General features: G+C 59.8%; 3 protein-coding genes across 5 annotated transcripts in view; all 3 read right to left on the bottom strand.

Annotated features, from left to right (window-relative positions):
* The window catches only part of VPS33B (VPS33B late endosome and lysosome associated), a 22691-nt gene extending 5179 nt beyond the window's left edge, over window positions 1-17512 (bottom strand). The window contains exons 1-17 of one of the 3 annotated variants that reach the window (XM_075069769.1): window positions 17285-17512; window positions 16292-16372; window positions 15694-15755; window positions 15167-15216; window positions 14661-14728; window positions 6791-6836; window positions 6283-6377; window positions 5801-5905; window positions 5204-5300; window positions 4930-5007; window positions 4196-4269; window positions 3634-3720; window positions 3363-3453; window positions 3073-3147; window positions 2550-2614; window positions 2422-2476; window positions 2283-2329 (exon numbers count right to left, since the gene is read on the bottom strand). In XM_075069769.1, coding sequence (XP_074925870.1) covers window positions 2283-2329; window positions 2422-2476; window positions 2550-2614; window positions 3073-3147; window positions 3363-3453; window positions 3634-3720; window positions 4196-4269; window positions 4930-5007; window positions 5204-5300; window positions 5801-5905; window positions 6283-6377; window positions 6791-6836; window positions 14661-14728; window positions 15167-15216; window positions 15694-15755; window positions 16292-16333 — 1137 coding nt within the window. In that variant the 5' untranslated portion in view covers window positions 16334-16372; window positions 17285-17512. Of the gene's footprint in view, window positions 1-2282; window positions 2330-2421; window positions 2477-2549; window positions 2615-3072; window positions 3148-3362; window positions 3454-3633; window positions 3721-4195; window positions 4270-4929; window positions 5008-5203; window positions 5301-5800; window positions 5906-6282; window positions 6378-6790; window positions 6837-14660; window positions 14729-15166; window positions 15217-15693; window positions 15756-16291; window positions 16399-17284 lie in introns of those variants that run through there. The other 2 variants (XM_032794203.2, XM_032794202.2) reach the window with 2 other exon arrangements.
* A 797-nt stretch (window positions 17513-18309) lies between these two features.
* Window positions 18310-20122, bottom strand: HDDC3 (HD domain containing 3). Its single transcript, XM_032794219.2, has 3 exons — window positions 20073-20122; window positions 19689-19929; window positions 18310-19075 (listed from the first exon to the last, which is right to left on the bottom strand). The coding sequence occupies exons 2-3, from the start codon at window positions 19816-19818 to the stop codon at window positions 18945-18947; spliced, it is 261 nt and encodes an 86-aa protein (XP_032650110.2). The 5' UTR covers window positions 19819-19929; window positions 20073-20122; the 3' UTR covers window positions 18310-18944.
* A 2488-nt stretch (window positions 20123-22610) lies between these two features.
* On the bottom strand, window positions 22611-23768 carry NGRN (neugrin, neurite outgrowth associated). Its single transcript, XM_032794213.2, has 2 exons — window positions 23583-23768; window positions 22611-23383 (listed from the first exon to the last, which is right to left on the bottom strand). The coding sequence occupies exons 1-2, from the start codon at window positions 23750-23752 to the stop codon at window positions 22726-22728; spliced, it is 828 nt and encodes a 275-aa protein (XP_032650104.1). The 5' UTR covers window positions 23753-23768; the 3' UTR covers window positions 22611-22725.
* Window positions 23769-23827: the final 59 nt, after the last annotated feature.

Below are 23827 nucleotides of genomic sequence, written 5' to 3'. Positions count from 1 at the left end.
CTCATTGATTTAGAGAGTTACTCCTGATTTACACTTGCTTAAGTGAGAGCACTACCAAGCCCTACCACCAATACTAAAATACAGAGCATGTCACCAGAACCCAAATGTGCTCTAGAAATAAAGACATACGAAAAATGCTCTTTAAAATATGGAGTATTAGCACAAGCATCCCCCAACCTGAACTAGAATTATCACATGCTCAGGTACAATGGCTCTCAGGGGTGGGATTTCAGTATTTTTATACTAAAGGAATATCCTCTGCATCCAGGCCTTTGGAACTGAGCTCCAGCTCCAGGCAAAAACCTGCAGCTCCACTGCTCTGGAGCTGCTCTGCCCTCCCTCTCCAGGCTCTGCTCCAAAGCCCTGTCTGCATCACTGCTTCACCCACTTCTCTACAAAGCAAACTCCATGCTGAAGAAAGCCCTCTTTAAAATTTCTCAAATACTGAAAGAACCAACCAAGAGATGCAGTACCACAAATGGCTGCATCACCAGAACAGCTGATTATTAATAATTATATGTATATCGGTAGCATCTAGCAGCAGAGCACAATTCATATTTCTTAAGCACTACCATTACATGATGATTAGCATTACATGATGCCCCACCTTTTGCTGCTTTGGTTTTATCTTTGCCGACAGATGCGTCACATCATCATACGTCATGGAAGCTGGACGAATAGGATACTACAAAAAAACATTTCACAGAGTGTCTTCCATGCAAAGTCTCAACATGCCTCACAAAAAATTAAACTAACTAACTGACCCTTCCCTTCCCCACCCCACTTATGTATACCCACTTCCCAGATGACTACAAGGCACAGAAGAATGACTTGACTGGTCTGGTGAATCACTGCCAGAGCTGGGAAGAGGGCCCAGAAATCCAAACTCCCAGTCCTTTGCTATAGCCACTATACCACACTCCCTACCAATGAACCATTATATACAGAATTTTTTATCCAAGAATCTCAAAGCGCTTTACAAAAAGGTGGGTGGGTATTAATATCCCCATTTCACAGAAGGAAAAACGAGGCGCTGAAAGATTAAGTGACTTGGCCAAGATCCTCTAGGAATTCAGTAAAAGAGGGAAGAATTAGAACCCAGATCTCTCAACTCCCATTTCCCAGCTCTAATCACTAAGTGACTGCTTCCTCCATAACACATGGGAGATGTTTGCAGTGTTATTGTTGCTGAGTCAGGCCCAGGATATTAGAGAGACAAACTGGGTGAGGTAATATCCTTTATTGGACCAACTTCTTTTGGTAAAAGAGTGCTCTCATTAACTGGAATTATTAGCATAAATCTTAGCAGCATCAATACAGAGTTAAACTGCTTCACAGAAGTATAAATTAGTAATTTCAAAAGCAGAGAAGCCAAAATTCTTTTCAATACAGGGAGGTAAGCAACTCTCTATACTTCCCACTGCAGTTTCTCGTTCTCTGCCCTATATTATCACTAGCCATCCCTTCTTTTGGCACTATACTGTGTGTTTGAATGGCCCAAGGCCTAAACAGGCCCACCTAAACCCAATCCCCACATAAATCCAAGGCAGAGACAGGTCTGCAGACCCATGCAAGAAACTGCATTGGGAAATCCACCAAATGCTCCCATGCTAGTGACAAACCCTTGCACTGCCAATAGGTGCTAACACACAGGAAACAGCACAAGTGAAACTGCCCAACATCACCCAGTAGAAGTTGTACTAGGGCAGGGGCGGGCAAACCCTTTGGCCTGAGGGCCGCATAGGGTTTCGTAAATTGTATGGAGGGCCGGTTAGGGGAGGGGGTAATGGCCCGGCCCCCACCTCCTATCTGCCACCGTCCAGGACTCCTGACCCATCCAAACCCCACCCTCACATCCCTGACGGCCCTTCTGGGACCACTGCCCCATCCACACACCCCTTTCCCTGTCCCCTGACCACCCTCTGCCCCTCACCACCCCATCCACACACGCTCCCCTCCGCTCCCTCCTCCCCCCCACACACACGCTCCCCTCCGCTCCCTTCTCCACACACACACACACGCTCCCCTCCGCTCCCTCCTCCACACACACACACACGCTTCCACCAGTAACCCCCTCCCCCCCCACACACACGCTCCCACCGGTACCTCCTCTACACACAGAAGCACACGCTCCTCCCCTGCACGCCCTCCCCTCCCACCCACCCACATGTTCCCCTCCCAGTACTCTCCCATCCCACATGCACACTCCCCCCAGTACCCTTCCCCCCATCCCACACACATGCTCTCCTTCCACACACACACACACACACTCCCCCACTCACCTGGAGGTACTGGGTTTTCAGGGAGCGATAATCTTTAGGGATCAGCCCTGTGGGGGTTTAACACACAGGGACAGCTGAGTGAAAAGCCCCATAACCATGTCCCCCCACTGCGGCCCCCCTTCTCCAGCAAGGAGCTCACCATTTTCCGTGACCGACAGGAGGCACATTAAGCGCAGACTCTCGCTGGGGGAGACCTGCATAGAAATTGGGGAGGGTGAGCGAGTGGCCAGCCCAGCCCAGCTGTCCCCGCCCAGACGCAGCACTCACCTGCCGGTCAATGTGCTCTTCTATGTAGCTGGTGCTCTCGCGGATGTCAAACCCCTCCAGGAGAGCTAAGGGGGAAAGGAAACAGTCACCTGCACCCTGAGAGCGAGCCCTGGGCTGCACTGCTGGGCTGGAGCCTGCAGGAGCCCTAGGCCTGGGGATTGCCAGCCTCCTGGGCTCGTGGGAGGAGGGGCTCGGGAATCAGGACCATCGCCAGCTCTGTCCACTCTGCCAACTCTGGGAGGTGCATGGTGCTGCTCAGCTCCAGACGGCAACACCTGGTATTCCTCACTGAGCCCCTTGGGGAAAGGGAGCACCCTGCAATGCCCTGTCCCCAGGCTGGAGCAGCACATTTAACCCTTCAGGAACCTGTCTGCCAGGTCCCACCAGGCCCAAAGCACAAGCACCTGTCTCTGACGGTGGCCATCTGGAGCGCTGGTGGCCCAGGAGGGGAATGGCACACAGCCCCAGGTGGGCACCCAGGTGTTGGAGGAGCCCAGGCTGGGCTGGCAAGTGTCTCACTCACAGTGCTCAGTCTTTAGCAGCTCCTGGAAATCCTGCTTGGTTTTCTTCTTCATGATGGACTCGCAGGCGCCAATATCTGCACACCCCAGACAGACGAAATCAGTGCGGAGTCTCTGCACAAGAACACCGGGGCCACACTCTGTCCATGCAGCCTGGGGCTGCTAGAGGGGGGAGAGAGAGAGAGACGCCCCCACATGCCAGCAGCCTCCTGCACTGCTTTCCCAGCCCATCCGGTGTCAGGGCAATGTCTTTAGGCACCCTCCCTTTTCCCCACTGTTCACCAGTACCTACGCAGGCTCAGCAAGCGGTGCTCCTGCTTTAACCCCTTCAGCTCCTGGGAGACAAAGTTCTTCATTTGCTTGATGTCCATCCCACGGCGGCGCTGCAGGATGAGAGAGTGTCTGAGCACTGGGCTGAAGGGAAGAAAAGAGAGGGCCCATCCCCACCCCCAACAAGGTGAGGGCGAGCCAGGGTGAGGAGCAAAGGGCCCAGCAGTTGGTGGGGCTGCTCCAGGGCAGGGTGCCCCTCAGGGCCATGCCCAGGGCGACCCTGGCACACTCACATCGTACTGCGTCTGCAGGTTCCGTGCCTTCTGACTCAGAAAGCCGAAGACGTTGGAGAAGTGTTCGTTCCGGATCTCACTGAACACCTGTGCCAGAACAACCCCAAAGGGGTCAGCCACCCGGCCAGGGCCTGGCATGGGATTCCCAAGAGACCGCCCCCATGCCAGGCACAGACACGCTAGTACCCAAGCACTCGCTTTGCAAGCTCCCTGCAACCCAGCAGATTGACAGACGGCGCTGTGGCTAAGGGGGGCCAAGCTGCACCCACAGCCAGAGGAGCAGTCAGAAAACCTCCAGTGACCAGGCCTCCGAAGGCCAGAGTCTGTGAGTTGGGGCTCCGCGTAGTCAGGCAAAGGGATCAGCCCCACAGGGTGGATGCCAGGATGCCGAGGATTGCGGTTCTACAGGGCAAAGGAACTGGTACCAAAGACCCATTGCTACAATCTCTGGACTGGGCTCTGCCTCCACACCACACCCCAATCAAGCCAACTACCCAAGCGCTACTCTGCCCACCAGGCTGGCACTCGCCAGGTTAGCAGGGCCCTGGTGGGCAGGGCTCACCTTGTCCTGGGCATTGAGCAGCACTTTGAAGCTCCTGTCAGAGGAGGTGACGTCTGGCCCGAAATCCACGCTCCCTGCCGAGAGCAGCGGGAACAGTTACAGTGCCCAGGCCACTGCCTCATGCTCTGCGGCGCTTCCAGTGCCCTGGGACAGGCTGTTCCATTAACCACCCACTCGGCCAGCAGGATATCAGCTATACTCAGCAGCCCCAGAGCTGGGTGCCATCTGCGCTCCGAGGGGAATCCACAACAGCTACTCCCTAGGAATGGGTCCTTGGGGCCTGCACTGTGCCCACCCTGTAATGCTGGCTTACGCCTCCCTCGGTCGTCTGCGACAGCTCCGCTGGAGAGAGGGCACCAGGCAGGTGGGCCGCTGGTCTGACATGTGCCATGTGTCCTGCCGCTTGGGATGGAGCATCCTGTCTGTGCTCAGAGGGGACACAGGCAGCAAAGATGCCAAAGGAACTGCCCCAGAGCACAACACAGCTCATGTGCCAACCTCCACGCCCCCATCAAAGGGCTTGGGAGGCCATCTGCAATGGCCAACGTTAGGTAGCCCCTATCCCCATCCCAGCCTCCCTGGCCCCCTCCCCCACCTTGGGGAGCTGCTGAGGAAGATGGTCTGGGGCAGAGATCTGCAGGCACTTTTGTCTCCCTGCGATCACCCCCCGATGCCACAGGCAGGGCCTCCTTGCCCAGCCCCGCTGCCATCTCTTCCAGCCACCCACAACTTACCACATTTGATGCGGAACGTGTCATCCACCAGCCCCTCATACACCACCTGGGAGCAGAGCGCCGTGACGTAATCCACATCTGCAACAAGAAGCATAGGGGCACGTGTTGGGCCTCCGCCCCTGACCCCCGCCCCCACCTGCCAGTGCTGGCTGCCCCCAACTCACTACCTCAAGCCCAAGAACAAGCCCCTCAGCAGCCCCTAGAAGGAACCCACTACCCCTCCCCATAGATGCCCCCAGCAGCAGCCTGCGCCTGTGACCGCAGCAGCCCCTACCTCGGTCCATGAGGAAGACATGACTGATCTCAGGCCTCCTGGCTTGGCTGTCACCCTCGCTCTCCTCCACCAGCTCTCGCCACACCTCATAGACCATCTGGGAGGTAGTGGAGGCAGCACATCAGTGCCCATACACGCTGGCCCCAGGCCAGGAGCCCCACAGGCTCCCAGAGCTGGGAGCAAATCAGCAAGCCCCCAACACCAGAGAACAGGCCAGGACAGCCTGCCAGCTGCGAGCCCTGGGACTAGGAGCAGGTGGTTGGGTCCCCCACAATCACATCAGCTGACCAATTCCCCCTCTCTCCTGCCTTGATAGGAGGCAGGCATCTCCCTGGCCCCCATCTATGCAACGCTCCCTGCTGGACACGTTTATAACCACCAGCAGTCCCTCGCAGGGGGAGCCCCTATTCCACGGGCCCCACCTGGAAACTCAGAGGTGGGATGTTTGTACGTGTCTCCCTGCCCCCCATATTCGTACAAGTCCCCACATCCCTGAAGGGATTCAAATGAAAAAGCTCCCACTTCCAGCAAAGAGCCCTGACCCCAGAGCAGGGGGACCCCATCAGGTCAAGCCTCCCAACCGTGCAGCTCTTGTACCTTGGCACACCTGCCAATCCCATAGGTGTTAGCGAAAGGCCCAAAGAGGGAGTTCAGCAACTGCAGAGCTCGTGCGACTGTGCTGATCCAGCGCTGATCCCCTTCCTGCAGGGCCCACGAGAGCAACAGTCTGCAAACACTGACGCCCCCGGCCAGGGCAGGCTGGCCCCCAAGAGGCCCCCCAGTATCTAAGCAGGGACATGGACCTTGCCCAGGGTGCAGTCCCAAGGCTCTCAGCACTCCAAGGTGCTGATAGGGGGCATGGGAATCTGTTCAGCCCAGTGGACACCTAACCACACCTCCCAAACCAGCACAGCACTGGCAGTCTGCACAGGCCAGCCCACCAGGCTGGGGGTGAGGCAGCAGGCGAGGGGCATGAGGGGTGGGTGTGTGCATGCACACAGCTTTGAAAGCCCTGCCTCCACCCTGGCTCGCTCTCCCGATGGCTTTGCTGTGATGCTGCAGGGAACTGTGCCACTGACCAGGAAGTAATCCCGGAAGAACTCAGGCAGCTCCATGCTGAGGAGATCTTCATCCAGGGGGAGCAGGTAGAAGGCCCACTCGTCACAGCTCACATCTGAGGTGGGGACAGAAGAGAGCAGAGGCAATGTAGTTCCAGACCCGCTGTAGTGATGGCCCGAGGGCTTTAACACACAGGCTCTGCAGGCGCTGGCCTTTCAGAAGGGGCCTATTTGCTGTGGTGCTGGAGCCATACGACAAGTCCCGGAGGGGGCCCAGCCTCTCCCGCATTGATGGTGGGGTCTGTGTACTCCTCCCCTCTGCCTCCATCGGGGGATGTTCTGCAGCACTGTAATTTGCATTCCTGTTCCTACGCCCCAGACCAGGACAGCACATGGATGCCTACTCCGTAGGGGACAAGCCCCGGTGTTCTGCTGTCTGAGCTTCCCAATCAAGCTGGATCTAGGCAATGGGCTGAATGACATCCCCTTGTGGTCCCACAGTGCCTGTCACATCACCTTCCCCACTTACCACCATAGATTCCCTCTTCCTCCAGCACCAGCTCACAGATGTAAAACTGCAAGAGAGGAAGAGGCTGGTTAGTGCCCAGGCATCTCCCACACCGTGTGACCAAGAGTTCCATGGCAGTGCATCGGGCTGGCCCTCTTCGCTGCGCCTTGCCAGACATGGCAACATTTGGGTTTGAGGTCAAACTTTGGGACAGGAAACTGGGAATTGGTTATTCTGACTCTGTGGGGAAGGGAAGGTGAGGGGGCAGGAGGGAACTGGATGTGTGGCAGGCATAAAGGAGGAAAAGACGGTTACTCACCTTTGTAACTGTTGTTCTTCGAGCGATTGCTCATATCCATTCCAGTGAGGTGTGCGAGCACCGCGTGCACGTTCGTCGGAGAAACTTTTACCCTAGCAACACTTGGCAGGTCGGCTGGGCGCCCCCTGGAGTGGCACTGCTTTGGCACCGGATATATACCCCAGCCGACCCGGCCACCCTTCAGTTCTTTCTTGCCGGCTACTACGACAGTGGGGAAGGAGTGTGGGTTTGGATTGGATATGAGCAACACATCTTGAAGAACAACAGTTACAAAGGTGAGTAACCGTCTTTTCTTCTTCGACTGATTGCTCATATCCATTCCAGTTAGGTGATTCCCAAGCCTTACCTAGGCGGAGGGATTGGAGTGAGATGTGGCAGCGTGCAGAACCGCTGCACCAAAGGCTGCATCATCTCTCGATTGTTGGACCAACGCATAGTGCGAAGCGAAGGTGTGGACCGATGACCAGGTCGCTGCGCGGCATATCTCCTGGATAGACACGCCGGCCAGGAAGGCGGCTAATGAAGCCTGAGCCCTGGTTGAATGCGCAGTGAAGTGGCCCAAAGGGACACGAGCCAGGTCATAGCATGTGCGTATGCACGCCGTTAGCCAAGAGGAGATCCTCTGGGAGGAGACTGGTAGACACTTCATCCATTCAGCGACTGCCACGAACAGCTGGGGGGGATTTTCGGAAGGGCTTTGTCCGCTCGATATAAAAAGCCAGCGGCCTACGGACATCTAAGGAGTGTAGCTGCTGCTCCCGTCGAGAAGGGTGAGGCTTTGGAAAGAAGACCGGGAGGAAGATGTCCTGGTTGGTATGGAAGGCCGACACTACTTTAGGGAGGAATGCTGGATGAGATCGCAACTGTACCTTGTCCTTGTGAAAGAGTATACGGCGGGTCCACCGTGAATGCTCGAAGTTCGGAGACCCTTCTGGCCGATGTAATGGCCACTAGGAAGACCGTCTTCCACGACAAGTTCAGAAGTGAGCAAGTCGCCAGTGGCTCAAATGGCGGATGCATCAGTCTGTTTAGGACTAAATTGAGGTCCCAGGTAGGGGTAGGGCGACGTACTGGGGGGTAGAAGCGTTCCAGGCTGTCATAAGTACTCCCAAATCTGGACCTTAGCGTCCAGAAATCTGGGTGCCTGCATGAACCCCTCTAAGCTTAATTACCAGCTCAGATTTCATCTCACTGCCACCAGCCAAAAATTCCAGGGTTTTGGCTCCCTCTGGTCTCCCCAAACCCTTCCCTGGGGAACCCCAAGACTCAGAAGCCCTGAGTCTTACCACAAAGGGAAATAACCCACTTCCCTTCCCCCTCTCTCTCCCACCCAGACTTTCCTCTCTGGGCTAACCTGAGAGTTACTGATGCAATCTCTTTACATCACAATACCAAGAAGCATGTCTCCTCTATTCCACAAAGAGACAAACCCCAAATACAAGGAAACAGAAATGATTCTATCTCTCTTCCCCCTCCCACCAATTCCCTGGTGCTGCAGAGCTTTACCCTCAGTAGATCTAACACAAAGAGAATTCCCCTTCCCTTCGTTCCTTAGCCTACCCAGAGAGAAAACTCAAACAAGTCTTAAAAAGAAAGCTTTATATAAAAAAGAAAGAAAAAACACATGAACATGATCTCTGCATCAAGTTGACAATACACAGGGCTATTACTGAAAAGAAAAATATGAATAACCAGCCTTATTCAAAAGAGAGACAATTTAAACATTCCAGCCACTACACACATGTAAATACAACAAAACAACAACAGCCTATTGGTTTTTCTGCCTTTGTACTTACAACTTTGAAACGGAAGATGAGAAGCTTACAGATAGAAAGATCCCTCTCATAGCTGAGAGCCGGACAAAGACACAGACCCAAAAAATTCCCTCCCCTGAGCTTTGAAAAATCCGGTTTCCTGATTGGTCCTCTGGTCAGGTGTTTGGTTCCCTTTGTTAATCCTTTACAGGTAAAAGAAACATTAACCTTTAGCTATCTGTTTATGACACAGGCCCTTAATGAATCTAGTGACAAGGGGGTGGGAAAACACGGAGCAGCCCCCTTCTCCAGGATAGAAAGTGGAGACAGCCGTTAAGTGCACCTTCAGGGAGGATATCGCCAGGCCCTGTTGTTTAAGAGACGAGAGGTATTCCAGAACGGTGGGGATCGAGACCTCAGAGGGAATAACGCCCTGCGTTGTACACCAGCAAGAGAAGCATTTCCACTTGGCCAGGTACGTGGATCAAGTGGAAGGCTTTCTGCTACTGAGGAGAATATGCTGTACTGGAGCGGAACAGCGTAACTCCGATGTGTTTAGCCATGCAGGAGCCACACCGTGAGGTGAAGGGCCTGCAGGTCTGGGTGGCGAAGCCTGCCGTGGTCCTGCGTGATGAGGTCCGGAAGGAGTGGCAGAGTAACTGGGCTGGCCATGGAGAGGTCGAGCAGGGTGGTGTACTAGTGCTGTCTGGGCCACGCTGGCACAATCAGGATCAGATGCGCTCTGTCCCTGCGGAGTTTTATTAGGACCCTGTGAACCAGAGGGAACGGTGGAAAGGCATATAGCAGGTGGTGCCTCCACGACATGAGGAATGCGTCCATGATCGATCCTGGTGAAAGACCCTGGAAGAAGCAGAACGCTTGGCACTTCCTGTTCGTGCGGGGGGCGAACAGGTCTATGAGGGGAGGCCCCACCTCTGGAAGATCGAATGAATGACGTCTGGTCTTATCAACCATTCATGACAGAAGAAGGATCTGCTCAGCTGATCCGCCAGGATGTTCCGAACCCCAGGGAGAAAGGATGCCACCAGGTCTATCGAGTGGGCCATGCAGAAGTCCCAGAGTCGAATGGCCTCTAGACACAGGGGAGAAGAGCGAGTCCCTCCCTGTTTGTTGATATAATACATGGCCATTGTGTTGTCCATAAACACAGACACACAACGGCCGTGGAGATATTGTTGGAACGCCTGACACGCGAGGCGGACTGCCCTCAGCTCCCGGACGTTTATATGGAGTGTCAGCTCCTGCGACGACCAAAGGACCTGGGTACGCAGGTGACCTAGGTGCGCCCCCCAACCGAGAAAAGACGCATCTGTCGTTAAGGACAGCAACGGCTGTGGTGGATGGAACGGTATCCCCACACATACCAGGGACGGGGTTAGCCACCAATCGAGAGAGCATAGGGTGCTCGGGGGAACTGTCACCAGAATGTCTAATGGGTCCCTGCCTGGACGGTAGACTGAATTGAGCCACATTTGAAAGGGCCGCAGGTGGAGCCTGGCGTATTTGGTCACATAAGTACATGCGGCCATGTGTCCCAGTAGCCGAGACACGTGCGAGCCAAGGTGGTTGGAGAGGTCTGCAGACCTCGAATGATCGTCACAATCGCCTGGAAACGGGGCTGAGGGAGGTAAGCCCTGGCTCGAATGGAGTCCAGGGTTGCCCCTATGAAGTCCAGCCTTTGTATGGGGACCAGAGTGGACTTCTCCACATTGAGGAGCAGCCCCAACCAGGAGAATAGGTCCGTGATTACGCCCACATGCTGTCGGACCTGAGCCTGGGAGGTTCCCTTGATGAGCCAGTCGTCCACATACGGAAATACATGTATCTGCTGTCTGCGGAGGAGGGCGGCGACAACGGCCATGCACTTCGTAAATACCCTTGGGGCCGTGGAGAGGCCGAAGGGGAGGACCGTAAATTGGAAGTGCTGGTGGTTGGCCACAAAGCAAAGATACCTCCTGTGCGGAGGAAAGATGGCAATATGGAAGTAAGCGTCCTTCATGTCGAGGGCGGCATACCAGTCTCCAGGATCCAAGGATGGGATAATAGTTCCTAGGGAGACCATGCGGAACTTCAACTTGACCATCCATTTGTTGAGGCCTCGCAGGTCTAGGATAGGCCTGAGGCCTCCCTTGGACTTGGGAATCAGAAAATAGCGGGAGTAAAACCCTTTCCCCTTCTCGTCTGATGGTACCTCCTCTATAGCTCCTGCTGCGAGGAGAGACTGCACCTCTTGTAAGAGGACTTGCTCGTGAGAGGGGTCCATGAATAGGGACTGGGTTGGGGGGCGGGAAGGCAGGGATGAAGCAAATTGGAGGTGGTACCCTTGCTTCACCACGCATAGAACCCAGAGATCTGAGGTCAGTTGGGACCACGCCGGGAGGAAGTAAGAGAGACGGTTGGAGAAGGGAGGGGAAGGATCCTGTCCTGAAACTGGTACGCCATCCTCGGGGGCACCTTCAAAAGTTAGACTTAGGCCCCGGAGGTGCCTTTGGGGGCCCGTGGTTTTGACCCCCTTGGGGCCCGGACTGGCGCCTATAGCCACCCCGCCCGCGCCTTCTGTTAAAGTCTTGCCTGTGGCAAGGCGTGAAGTACGGGCAGTGGGGGTGAGGCCGGAATGGTCTGTGTTGGGTCACAGGGGTATGCATGCCCAACGAGCGCATGATGACCCTGTTGTCCTTCAAGCGCTGCAACCTGGGGTCAGTCTTTTCCGAGAATAAACCCTTGCCATCCAAGGGTAAGTCCTGGATAGTGTGTTGGAGCTCGGGTGGCAGGTTGGAGAGCTGGAGCCAGGAGATACGCCTCATGGTGATACTGGAGGCCAGAGTTCTGGCTGCCGAGTCAGCCGCATCAAGAGAAGCTTGGAGGGAGGTTCTGGCCACCGTTCTCCCTTCCTCCAGGAATGCAGCAAACTCCTGGCATGAATTCAGGGGCAGTAGTTAAGTGAACCTACCCACCTCCGCCCAGGTGTTGTAACTGTAACAGCTCAGGAGAGCCTGCTGATTGGCCACCCGGAGCTCAAGGGCGCCTGCTGAATACACCTTGCGGCCCAGTTGGTCCATCTGCCTAGCCTCCTTGGATTTTGGGGCTGGTGCCTGCTGGCCATGGCATTCCCTTTCGTTGACCGATTGGACAACTAATGAGGAGGGTGGACATATAGGTACTCGTACCCCCGAGAGGGTACCATGTATTTCCTCTCGACTCCCTTTGCTGTAGGGGGAATGGAGGCTGGGGACTGCCATAAGGTGTCGGCAGTGGCCTGGATGGTCTTAATAAAAGGCAGAACCACCCTAGTGGGGGCATCCGCCGACAGCATGCTCACGACGGGGTCCTCGACCTCTGGGACTTCCTCTACTGGGAGGTTAATGTTGAGCGCCACCCTCCTAAGGAGGTCCCGATGGGCTCTGAGGTCTATCGGCGGAGGCCCTGATGACGAGGTCCCTGCCACAGCCTCATCTGGAGAAGAAGAGGATGACACTCTGGGGATGAGAGGATCCTGAATGGCCTCTTGCTCATGGGACAGTTCCTGCTCTAGCAGTACCGGGAAGCCTGGCGGGTGGGTCGTCTGCTCCTCTGTCCCAGCTGGAGGGGGACGGGTAATGGTGGCCTCTGGTGCCCGATGCTCTGAGGTAGCAGAGCGGGTTTGGGTCAGAGGAGCACCTTGGGCTTGGTGGTATGCCCAAGGTGTCCAAAAGGACCACTATTGAGGTCCTGTGTCCTGAGACTGGACATCCTGGAAGACCCCCGCAGGCACCTCCATATCGCGGTCCTGGTCATAGTAACTGTCCACGTGGGAGGACACCAACCTCTGCCTGGACGGCCATGGGAGAGCAGAGAAACCTGGAGCAGAAGTTCCAATGGACCTTGCTCCGCTCCTTAGCAGGGACCGGTGCTGGTATCCAGAGCAGTACCGAGATCGAGACCGGGACCTGCGACCAGAACGGTGCCGGGAGGTCGACCAGGATCTCGAGCCCCTGCGGCGTGATTGGCCCCGGGAGGTACAGTGCCTAGGTCGGTGCTGGGAACCAGAGCTGTGCCACGAGTAGCGAGGCAGAGAGCGAGAGTTTGACCGGTGCCGCGAGTCTGACTAGTGCCGTGTAGAGGAATGGTGCCGGGACTGCGAGTGGCGTCAAGAGCGAGAGCGTCGTCTCAACCGGGAGCGCCTGCGGGACCGCGATCTTGAGCGGTACCGGTCCGGTGAGCCGACAGATGGAGGTCTGGTCAGGATCGGCTTGCCCATAGATTGGAGTACCCGCACCGGCGGTGCCGGGGGTAGGGGCAGTCCGCATCCGTGAGGGCAATCAAGTCTCTCACGGCCGAAAATGCCTCTGGTGTGGATGGCATGGTGAACTCTACCGTGGCGGGCGCAGGGGAGCTATCAGGCACCAGACTCGACGGCCCTCGTGGGGCCGGCATCAACGATGCTGATTTTGTCAGTGCCGCGGCGGGTATCGGCGCCGGGCAGTCCAGTCTAGGCACACTCTCTGGCTGCGACGTGGGCGTTGCCGAAGCAGCAGGAGTCTTGGTCTTCTTCGACCTCGGGGAGAGGGAATGACGTGGAGTCGATTTCGGTGCCGATGGCGGCCAGTGCCGAGAGTCCTTAGGTGTACCAGTGCGATCCGGTGCCGTGGGGGTGCCTCTGCTCTCCGACTGACTTGCACTCGGCACCGAAGTTGGAGGCATCAAGGCCGCCTCCATGAGGAGCTGTTTTAGCCTGATGTCCCGCTCCTTTTTAGTTTGCAGCTTGAAAGCCTTGCAAATCAAGCACTTAGCGGTTAAGTGCAATTCCCCAAGGCACTTCAAACAGGAGTTGTGTGGGTCTCCTGTCGGCATCGGCCTGTGACAGGCCGAGCACGGTTTGAAACCCAGTGAGCTGGGCATGAGATCTGGCACCGGGTGTGGGGAAGGGGCTACTCCCCGAACCCCGCTAACTAGTAATAACTAACAGACTATTAATTTAGGAACTTACAACTAAATCTATCTATCTATAACTACAACAACAACAACAACTATGTATACAACAATAACGAGAAAACTGCAAGTAGCTAGGGAAGGTGAAGGTCAGCTAAGCCGCACTCCACTGCTCCAAAGACCAACACGGGCAGTAAGAAGGAACTGAAGGGTGGCTGGGTCGGCTGGGGTATTTATCCGGCGCCATAGCAGCGCCACTCCAGGGGGCGCCCAGCCGACCCGCCGAGTGTTGCTAGGGTAAAAGTTTCTCCGACGAACGTGCACGCGGTGCGCGCACACCTAACTGGAATGGATATGAGCAATCACTCGAAGAAGAAGGGAAGGTTGCGTGTAGGAGATGTGGAGGAGGAGGGGAAGAGGTCAGACACAGGCCAGGTGTGAAGGGGGGGCAGCAGAGCAGGATGGGGAGGGGGTCAGACACAGGCCAGGTGTGAAGGGGTGGGGGGAAGGCTGAGTGAGCAGGAGAGCAGGGTGGGGTAGATGGGGAGGAGGTCAGACACAGGCCAGGTGTGAGAGGGGGAAGGCTGGGTAAGCAGGAGAGCAGGGTGGGGTAGATGGGGAGGGGGTCACACACAGGCCAGGTGTGAAGGGGTGGGGGGAAGGCTGGGTAAGCAGGAGAGCAGGGTACGGTAGATGGGGAGGGGGCACACACAGGCCAGGTGTGTGTGGGGCAGGAAGCTGGGTGGGCAGGAGAGCAGGGGCCTGAGGTTATTGCAGTTCCTCTGGTTTTGAGGCTCTCACAGGGTTAGTAAATTAGCCCCAGTTCCCAAAACCCCTGGAAGAGGATGCTTGGGCTGATGCCTGGCACGGAGAGGACAGCCACACTGACCTTCTGGGGGCTGAAGATAATCTTGTACTTCCGGCTCCTCCCCATCGCCTTGTCAGCATTGACAATATCTGCAGACACAAGACTCTGGTTAGCTAGAGCCACTAAAAACCCTACGGTTAAACCCGTGCAAGGTCTCTTGTGTAGACAAACCCTAAGCCCTGTGATCTCACAGGGCATGTGACACACCAGACGGACAAGACAGCAGACTTCAGGGTGTGCACTCAGCCTTTAGCCCTGAGCTCCAAGCCCCCCTATCCCCGGATGCTAGCACTCGCCTCTCGGGATTGCCCAGCACCAGCTAACCAGAGCACCAACTTCACCCCACCCAAGGATTACCCAGAGCCTGACGGTCCAGGACAGTAGCCGTCCCCCTCACACGATCACCAATATCCCCGGCACCAGACACTGGAGTCTGCTGGCCAGCTGTACCCAGAAGCCACCCCATACTACAAGCCCTATATAAGTAACTGCTGATATCTGCATGGCAAGCAACAGCTCCCACTCACCAGCAACGTACTTCATGTTCTTGATCCGTGGCCGGACTAAGAAGCACAACCTAGAGTGAGGCAGACAGAGATTCACCAACGGGGGGAGGGGTAGGGAGGGACACAGCGAAAGCAGGCCCAGCGAGGCAGGCAGCTTCCTGAGCTGAAGGTAGGATATGGGAACACAGCCCCCAGACTAGCTGCCAGAGCTCCACTTGTCACTTCACCAAACCGCCAAGTACAGCCCTGCTCCCAAGTCCCACAGCAGCTTCTCCTGCCTCTCAGCTCACTCGCCTGCAGTGCTGGCAGCCAGCACCAGGCCCACACCCTTCAGCTCACTCGGAGTCTGTGCCATTTCAGCCTTGCCCATGAGAAGAGGCTCCTGGGAGAGAGCATGAGCCTGACACAGCACTGCGGAGAGGCAGGCCCTGGGCAGAGGGCAGTGCAGTGTGTCTGGTCAAGCCTGTGGAAGTGCAGAGTACAGCTGCAGCTGGGCAGGCTCCAGGAACGACCCACACAGAGCCATGGGGGTCAGGTAAGAGACTCACTGGTCACTAGTGCTAACGATGGGTTTGTTCTCCACTTTGTACAGCTTGTCCACTTCATGTTGCTAGAGACAGAAATAGGAAAAGAGGAAAGTGTTAACTTACAAACCCCACACAGACCGTAGTAGCTTTTGTAGCTGATTCCAGAGGCCCCCTTCACAGGCCTCCGGCTGCTGCACAAAGCCAGATCCCCCTTCTGCGTGTCTGCGCCCCACAGCTGCTTGCTCAACAGGGCAGCCACCTAGTGATGTGAGTGTGAAGTGATCACCACACATGGCACTGTAGACACAGACGTGGAACAAGAGGTTTCCACTATGGGCTAATACAGGAAACTCCCTACACACAGCTCTGCCAACTTCTCTCAGGCCTGACCCGCAGCCCCCAGAACTGCAGCTGATCTAGTCCTGGGGCTCCCTATGCAGAGAAATACAGTTCTGCGAACCGAGACAGCCATGTGGACAAACGGGGACGAGGTTGAACTCACTGCATTTGGAAAACCACTTGAACAGTTGCCTATGGCCCGCAACCGGCCACCCTGCCCAGTGCCCTAAAGCAACGCCTTGCTTTAGTACTGCCCTGGCCAGGGTGCAGCTGCGGGTACCTTGAGAACAGAGACATTGGCGATTCGGTCCAGGGGGCTCATCAGATCTGCTTCAATGAACAGGTCCTTCTTCCCGGGGAGCTGGGGGAGGAACAAACAGAGCAGCATAGGTGTCAGCTCCCTGCCGCGAAAAGCCCAGCCCCAGCCAGTAGCTGAGCCTTGGAGCAGGCTGTCTCAGAGGCATCTCTCCCCTCCCTGCTGGCTTTACGCTCCCCGCTGCACCACACAAGTGCAGCCACCCGGGCAGGAGCGGCGAGCGCCCAAGTACCTCCCGCTAGCAGAGGTTGCTGCAGTAACACAAGCTACTGGCCGCATCCAGCCGCCTTCCCACAGCCGCTTTTCCAGGGCCCGGATTGAGAGACCATCCATGGGCCAGGGGCTCCTCCGCCCGCTGGGACAGTGCGTCTGGGCAGGAAACGGCGCCTCCTCCAGGACTGAACATGGCATGCCGAGCCCCGCCCCGTGGTGACAGGCGCGGAGCAGGCCCGGCGCGGCGGTGATGGGCACGGAGTAGGCCCCTAGGTGACAGGCGCGGGAAAGCTCGGGGCAGGCGCGGGGCGGCGGTGAGGGGCGCAGGGCAGGCCCCCAGATGACGGGCGCGGCGCATGATGGGCACGGAGTAGGCCCCTAGGTGACAGGGGCGGGGAAATCTCAGGGCAGGCCCGGGGCGGCGGTGATGGGCGCAGGGCAGGCCCCCAGATGACGGGCGCGGCGCAGGCCCGGCGGCAGGCCCGGCGCGGCGGTTGACGGGGCGCGGGGAAAGCTCGGGCAGAGCGGGCGCGCGTGAGGGGGCGCAGGGCATGGGCCCGGCGCAGGCCCAGCCCGGCCGGTGTACGGGCCGGAAACTCGGGGCAGGCCGGGGCGGCGTGTGAGGGCGCAGGGCAGGCCCGCGCAGGCCCAGCCGGCCGGTGTATGACGGGCGCGGAGGAAAGCTCGGGCAGGCGCGGGCGGCGGTTGAGGGGCCACGTGCCCGGCCCGGGCCCGGCGCTGCACCCTGCTCCATCAGTAGATGAGCTGTGTCTCGCGACCACCGCTTGAGACGGAGAATCCGCCCGCTTCGGGCGCGTCGCGGCGACCGGCGGAACGGCCATGGTGAGCCCGGCCCCTGCCGGCAAGCAGGGACCAGGCCCGCTGCCGCCACCGCCAGGGGTCGCGCTGCGTGGCGCCACAGCGAGGCGAGCCGGCAGCGCGTCTCGCTCCTGCGACCTGCGCCCACTTCCGTTTCGGCGAAGTGCCGGGAGCCATGGAGACCAGGTACCGCCCCCCGTGTGCGACGGAGGAGCGGCCGCGACCATGGGTGCGCCAGGCCTGGGGGTAGGGCTCTCGGGGGGGAGGGGCAGAGCGGTGTAGGAGGGAGGGGCTCCTCCGGGGGGAGGGGCAGAGCGTGTAGGGAGGGGAGGGCTCTCGGGGGAGGGCAGGGTGTAGGGAGGGAGGTGCTCTCTTGGGGAGAGAGCGAGTGGCCAGTGAGGGGGCGGCTCTCTGGGGGTCAGGCGCAGAGAGCACGGGAAGTGTGGCCCGGGGGGAGGGGCAGAGGGTGTAGGAGGGGCTTTACTGGGGGGAAGAGCGGAGGCACAGTGAGGGCGAGGGCTTCTGGGGGTCAGGCGACAGAGAGCACGGGAAGGGGCTCTCCAGGGGAAGGGCGAGAGGTGTTAGGGATGGGCTCTTGGGATAAGAGCGAGCACCAGGAGGGAGAGAAGCCTGGGCGGAGGGGCTGGCAGGGGGGCAGGGGCAGAGGGCTCGGGAAGGGGGTCTCCGGGGGGAGGAGTGGTGGGTGTGGGGAAGGGAGGGGCTCTCCAGCAAGAAGGGGCCCCAAAGGCACGGGGAAGGGGTGTGCACATCCACACCCAAGGCCCCCAGCCTCCAGCCCTCCCAGGCAGCTCCACCCCACACTGCCGCCAAGTCAAGCCTGCCCCAGTCCAGCTCCTCCGCCCATGGGCTTGGCAGCACTGGTTTCCCCCACCCCATCGGAGCTCCTAGGCTCAGCCCAGACCTTGGGGCGAGGGACACAGAGACCAGGCTCATGGCACCCAGGGCTTTTATTTAGAGACAGTCACTCAGTTCGGCCCCCAAGCTGGGCAGGCTGCACTCAGAGCCTAGACCCTGACCCCCAGTTAGGGTGTGACCTCACCAGAGCCTTAGGGCCCCCATCCCACCTAGGCTAGGGACAGGAAACACTCGCTGAGGGGGTCTGTCTACCTACCCCCACTTCTCCTCCCCAGCTGAGCCCCAGGGAGAGGGTTATGAGAGTCTTTGGGAGGAGCATATGCCCTGCTCCCTCTGGAGGGGGAAGTTCGGTGCTGGAGGCCAGAGGAGGAGAAGGAGAGAAGCAGTGGAAAGGAGAGCTCCTGCCCCCCAGGAGAGTGTGGGTATTCTGTAGCAGGGGACCGCTTGGGCTTTAATCCCCTGTCCAATTCTGTGCTGCCCTTTATCTGGCCCCCATCTCTGCACCCTCCCTTGCCCAGGGGGCAGGAGTGCCTGAATAGGTGGGCTTGTGAGCAGAGTCCATGCAGATATCACTGGCTCGCTGCTCTGATCCAGGCGGGGCTGAGGGCGCTGGCCTGTGGAAGGCGCGCTGTGGGAGTCAGTAGTTAACATCAGTGCTTGACTTAGCAGCATTTGCTGGCAAGTGTCACATGGCAGGCACCCCGCACAGTCACTCCGGCAGCCCTCGCTCCCTGAACAGCTGCTGCAACTTCTCCTCCAGCGCAGGGCTTGTCTCCCGCAGACCCTTCACCACCTGGGCGGCCCACACGAAGTACTCCTGGACCCGCTGCTCAGACCAGCCTAGGGCAGAGAGCACCATGTGTGTCAGAGACAGACCAGCCCAAGTAGGGCAGCACACACACGCTAACAGGCCCACGGGGGGCGAGGAGGTACCAGGCAAAGGAAAGGAAAGAGTCCCGTTTACTTTCATGGAGTAATGAGTTACAATGAGGGGCAAAGCACCTGCCCTCTGCTCAGCTTCGGTACGCACAACCTCCTGAGGCACACTGTGGTCGGCCAAAGGCAGGGTACCTGACAGAGCGCTCCGCTTGGGCTCAGCACAGAGCTCAGTACACAGAGATGCTGGAGCTGTCCGTGGGCACATGCAGACACCAGGCCGGGTGCCAGGACTTTCAGCTCCCGATAATGCCCTGCCTCTCCTACTGCGGCTGGAGGAGGCTCCCTGGCACAACCCATCCCCCCGAGCACACCCCCTCATCAGATCAGCCACCCCAGCACATCCCCTCCCATTGGCTCGCACCCCCCCGGGCACGTTGCCGCTTTCCAGAGCTCCCAGCACTGCAGCAGACACCAGATGCATGAGTGGATGTGACACTATGCAGCAGAGGGTAGCTCCAGCACCTCCCATGCCCACGGCTAGCCCATCAGTGGCAGGGCGCCCCGGCATGCTAACCTGCCGGTGTGCAGCGGTTCAGGTCCCGCAGGTTGTACAGCTTGTCTGCCAGCTTGACCAGCTTGGCTCCCCGACTGCTGTGGGGCGCACGCTCTATCTGCAGGCGTTTCCGCTCCATCTTGGGCAACATCTTGTCGTCTGTCACCTCCTCCACGATCCGCCTCACCTCCTCCCCAAACTGCTCCTCGATCTCCGAGAAGGTGGTGTCTGTGTCCTCCACTGTGTCGTGGAGCAGAGCAGCCTGCGGGAGAGGGGACAGGTTGAGCGGCACTCAGGGGTCCATGAAAACGAGGGGCAGGCTGGCTCTCTAAGCCGGAGCCCAGCAAGGTCCCAGGGGCGAGGGTTTGTTACAGCTCCTCCTCCTGCCTCGAGTGCGGGATTTACCTGCAGCACCACAATGTCCGTTACTCCAGCCTCCTGAGACAGGATCCTGGCCACACCTAGACACGGGGTGGGGGGTGTCAGCAGGCGGACAGGCCATCAGAGGGGGGGACCCGGCGCTTTCCCGCTGGCAGAGCCCAGCGAGGACTGCAGCCCAGCCAGGAGGGGCTGGAACGGGCCCAGCTCCCGTGCACCCCTCGTGGATAGCATCACTCCTGGGGTAGGACACGGGGGGCCGCAGGCATCTCCCTAGGGCGGCTGCTCTGCATGGGGGGAGCCCGTGCTGCCGCTCGCCCAGCCGGGATACGAGCCCCCCCAGCCCAGACCACCACCCCCATCGGCTCACCCTCCGCCCAGCACATCCCCTCCTATCGGCCATCCCCCCTGGCACACACACCCCCGATCGGCTCGCCCCCCCAGCCCAACCCCCCATCGGATAGCCCCCGGGCACACACCAACCCCTGATTACCACTCCATTGGCTCGCCCCCCCAGCACATCCCCTCCTATTGACTCGCCCCCCCCAACACCCCCTGGATCCGCTCACCCTCCCAAAAACCCCGCCAATTGGCTCGGCCCCCCGCCCCCCCCGGCACATCCCCTCTCATTGGCCAGCCCCCTGGGCACACACCCCCCTGATCGGTCTCGCCCCCCGGCACAACCGCCCCATCGGATGGCCTCCCGGCACACACCGACCCCCCCTGAATTCCCCCCGCATCGGCTCGGGCGCGGCCCCCCGGCACAACTTCGCCCATCCACAGCCCCCCGGGCACACACCACTCTCTGATTACCCTTGCAATCAGCTCGCCCCTCGCTGATCAGCTCAACCGCCTCGGCACACACTGCCCGAACAGCCCCTGCTGCACCCCCCACGACACCCCGCCATCGGGTCTTCCACCCCCCCAGCCACCCACACTGCCCCGCGGCACAGCACCCTGTGGCTCACCCACCAAACACCCCCCAGATCACCCCCCGTTGAGGGCACACACAGCCCCCTGATTACCTCCCAACGATCGCCCTTGCCCCCCCCACTTCAGCTCAGTCCCCCCCAGCACACACCGCCCTATCGGCTCGCCCCTCCCGATTAGCTCACCCCCTGGCACAATACCCTACGTTGGCTTCGCCCCCCCGAACACCCATTGGCTTCCACCCCCGGGCACACATATCCCCTGATCGGCTCACCTCCTCCCCGGCACACACTTGCCCCGGCTCACCACCCCTGGCACACACCTCCGGCGGCTCCCCTCTCCCCACAACACCCCGCTAGTCACCGCCCGGCACAATCGCCTCACCCACCCAGCCACACAACCCCGTCGCCGCCCCCCACAACACCCGCGCGCAAACCCCCGTCCCCTGGCTTGCCCCGGTCTGATCGGCTTCATTCCCACCCCCATCGTTCTATCCCTTCAGGCACACACACCCCCCGAACAGCGCCGCCGGATTGGCTCACCCCCCCCGGCACACACACCCCCGACTCGCCGCCCCCGAACCCTCCCGCACACCCCGCCTCCCTGACTCGGATAGCCCCCCTGGAACACCCCCCGCGGCACACACACCCCGATCGTGAGAGCCCCCCTGGCACTCACCCCGCCCCCCCGAAGGACCCCCCGGCAGCCCCGCCCCCGCAGCCCCCGACTCGCCCCCCGATTGGAGAGCCCCCCCCGGTACATCACACCCCGACTCGCCCCCCCGATCAGCTCGCCCAGCAGGCCCCCCGCCCCACGGCACACACCTGCCCCGATCGGAAGCCCCCCCCGACCTCGGCCCTCCCCCCGGTACATACACCCACCCCGACTCGCCCCCCCCGATCAAGCTCGCCCCCGGCAGCGCGGGGCACCCCCGACCCCCCGACTCGCCCCGTCAGCGCCCGGGCACCCCCACCCCCGCACACCCCCGACTGCCCCCCGATCAGCTCGCCCCGGCAGCCCCCGGCCCCCCGGCACACCACCCCGCACACCCCCCGACTCGCCCCCGCCGATCAGCTCCCCCGGCAGCCCCGCCCCCGGCAACACCCCCCCCCCCGACTCGCCCCCCCGGAACACCCCCCCGATCGGAGAGCACCCCCGCTCGCCCCCCACGATGGGGGTGGTGTTGATGTACGGGGTCCCCTCGGGTCCGCCGCCGCTGGCCGCTTGTGCTTCCGGGCTGGCGAATCGGAGCGCGTCCAGCAGCGCGCGGCCTCGGAGCCCATGTCGGGAACGGCCCGCAGCAGCCCGCCCCGCGTGTCCGGGCCGGGCGGGGAGCAGCGCGCGCGGCTCCGGTCACTGGGCGGGTCAGCGGGGAGCCGCGCCCCTGCCTGCACCCCCCTCCCAGGCCCCGCGCTGCTGCACAGAGCCCGCGCCCCGGAGCGGAGCGGAGCCCCGCAGGCCAGGCCGCCAGAGGCTGCACCAGCCTGAAACACTTGCTGCAAAGGGTACAGGACCCTGGCGTCCGAAACCAGCTCTGCTCCCTGAGCCCAGCATGGGCGGCCTTGGCGGGGGACACCCTGGGCAGGAGGGGGCCGGAGGACTCCGCAGCAAAGGGACACACACAGCTGGGACCCAGCAGGGACTCTGTAATATTTTCTTTTTCCCTGCGTGGAAAGGACAGCAATATGGGCCAACCCCATGCCCTGGGCAGGCCGACAGTAACAGAGGCAACCCACACCCTACCCACTCTTCACCACCAGCCTGCGGAAAGGGGCTCCATGTTGTTCCCCTCCCCATGGGCTAGTCTAGCAGGGATCCGATACAAGAAATTCCCATTGCCGTCAAAATATTCCTGTCCTCTCTGCACCACTTTGGTGCTGGTGTCCCAGCCTTCTGCAACCAGCTCCTCCAGCTCTTCCTCACTCAGGACCTCGCCATCCCACTCTTCAGTGTCTCCTCCTGCCAAAGAGCTTCTCATGAGGGTGGCTTCCATCCCAGCCACAGGCTTGGTTCCATCCTCCTGAAGGGGCTCCGGTTGGGCGTTCCTTCTGTTCTGCCTCTCCTCAGCTCTCCAACATTGCCCATTTCTCTGGGGCTTTGAGCTGCTGGACTGGCCCCCAGGCACAATAAGGGGTGCAGACTGGGGCATGTCCTTGGGCCTGGCAGGTAGCAGCTGCTGAGCTGCTTCTCCTGCAGAGATGGCCACCAGCTCGGCTCTCCGGTCTGGGCCAGCCTGCTGCTCCCAGCTCTCCTGTTTACCCAGCACCTTTGCATCCTGCTTCATCCTTTGCTCCAGTGGGGGAGAGAACTTGCTCCTCAGCACCCTCTGGATGACATCCGTGCTGACACAGAAACCTTGGGCCAGACGGGCCACGGGCCATTCCTCGGGGAAGGCCTGCCTTAGATACCTGCCAGGAGAGGGCACAACGGAGACAGTCACTGCCAGCCTAGAGCCCAGCAAGCACAGCCATGCCTCAGTCCCAGCCACACCGGGCTCAGGAGGACACCTGCTGCTACAGCAGCCCACACCAGGGTCAGCGGCCAAGACCTGCCCTGCTCACTCTCCAGGGTCGGGCTGCCACCCGCACCCCCTCCCACCCTGCTCACCGGATCTGCTCCATAGCCTGCCAGCTCAGGCTGCGCTGGGGGGGCCCCGCGGGCTCCAGCTCCAGCTCCTTCCGCAGCCTCCGCAGCCTCATCGCCTTCCTCTGCTGCTGAAGCGCCCTGGGGAGGGAAGGAAAAGGAAGTGGGGGGCTGAGTGCACTCTGCCCCCCCATCCTGCCCTCGCCCCCAGCCCGGCCACTCTGCCCCCCCATCTTGCCCTGGCCCCAGCCCGGCCACTCGGCCCCTCC

Source organism: Chelonoidis abingdonii, chromosome 9 (genome assembly GCF_003597395.2).
Source record: "Chelonoidis abingdonii isolate Lonesome George chromosome 9, CheloAbing_2.0, whole genome shotgun sequence".
Classification (NCBI taxonomy): Eukaryota; Metazoa; Chordata; order Testudines; family Testudinidae; genus Chelonoidis; species Chelonoidis abingdonii.
The sequence above is the reverse complement of the archived record's forward strand: the minus strand, read 5'-3'. Positions and strand labels throughout refer to the sequence as shown.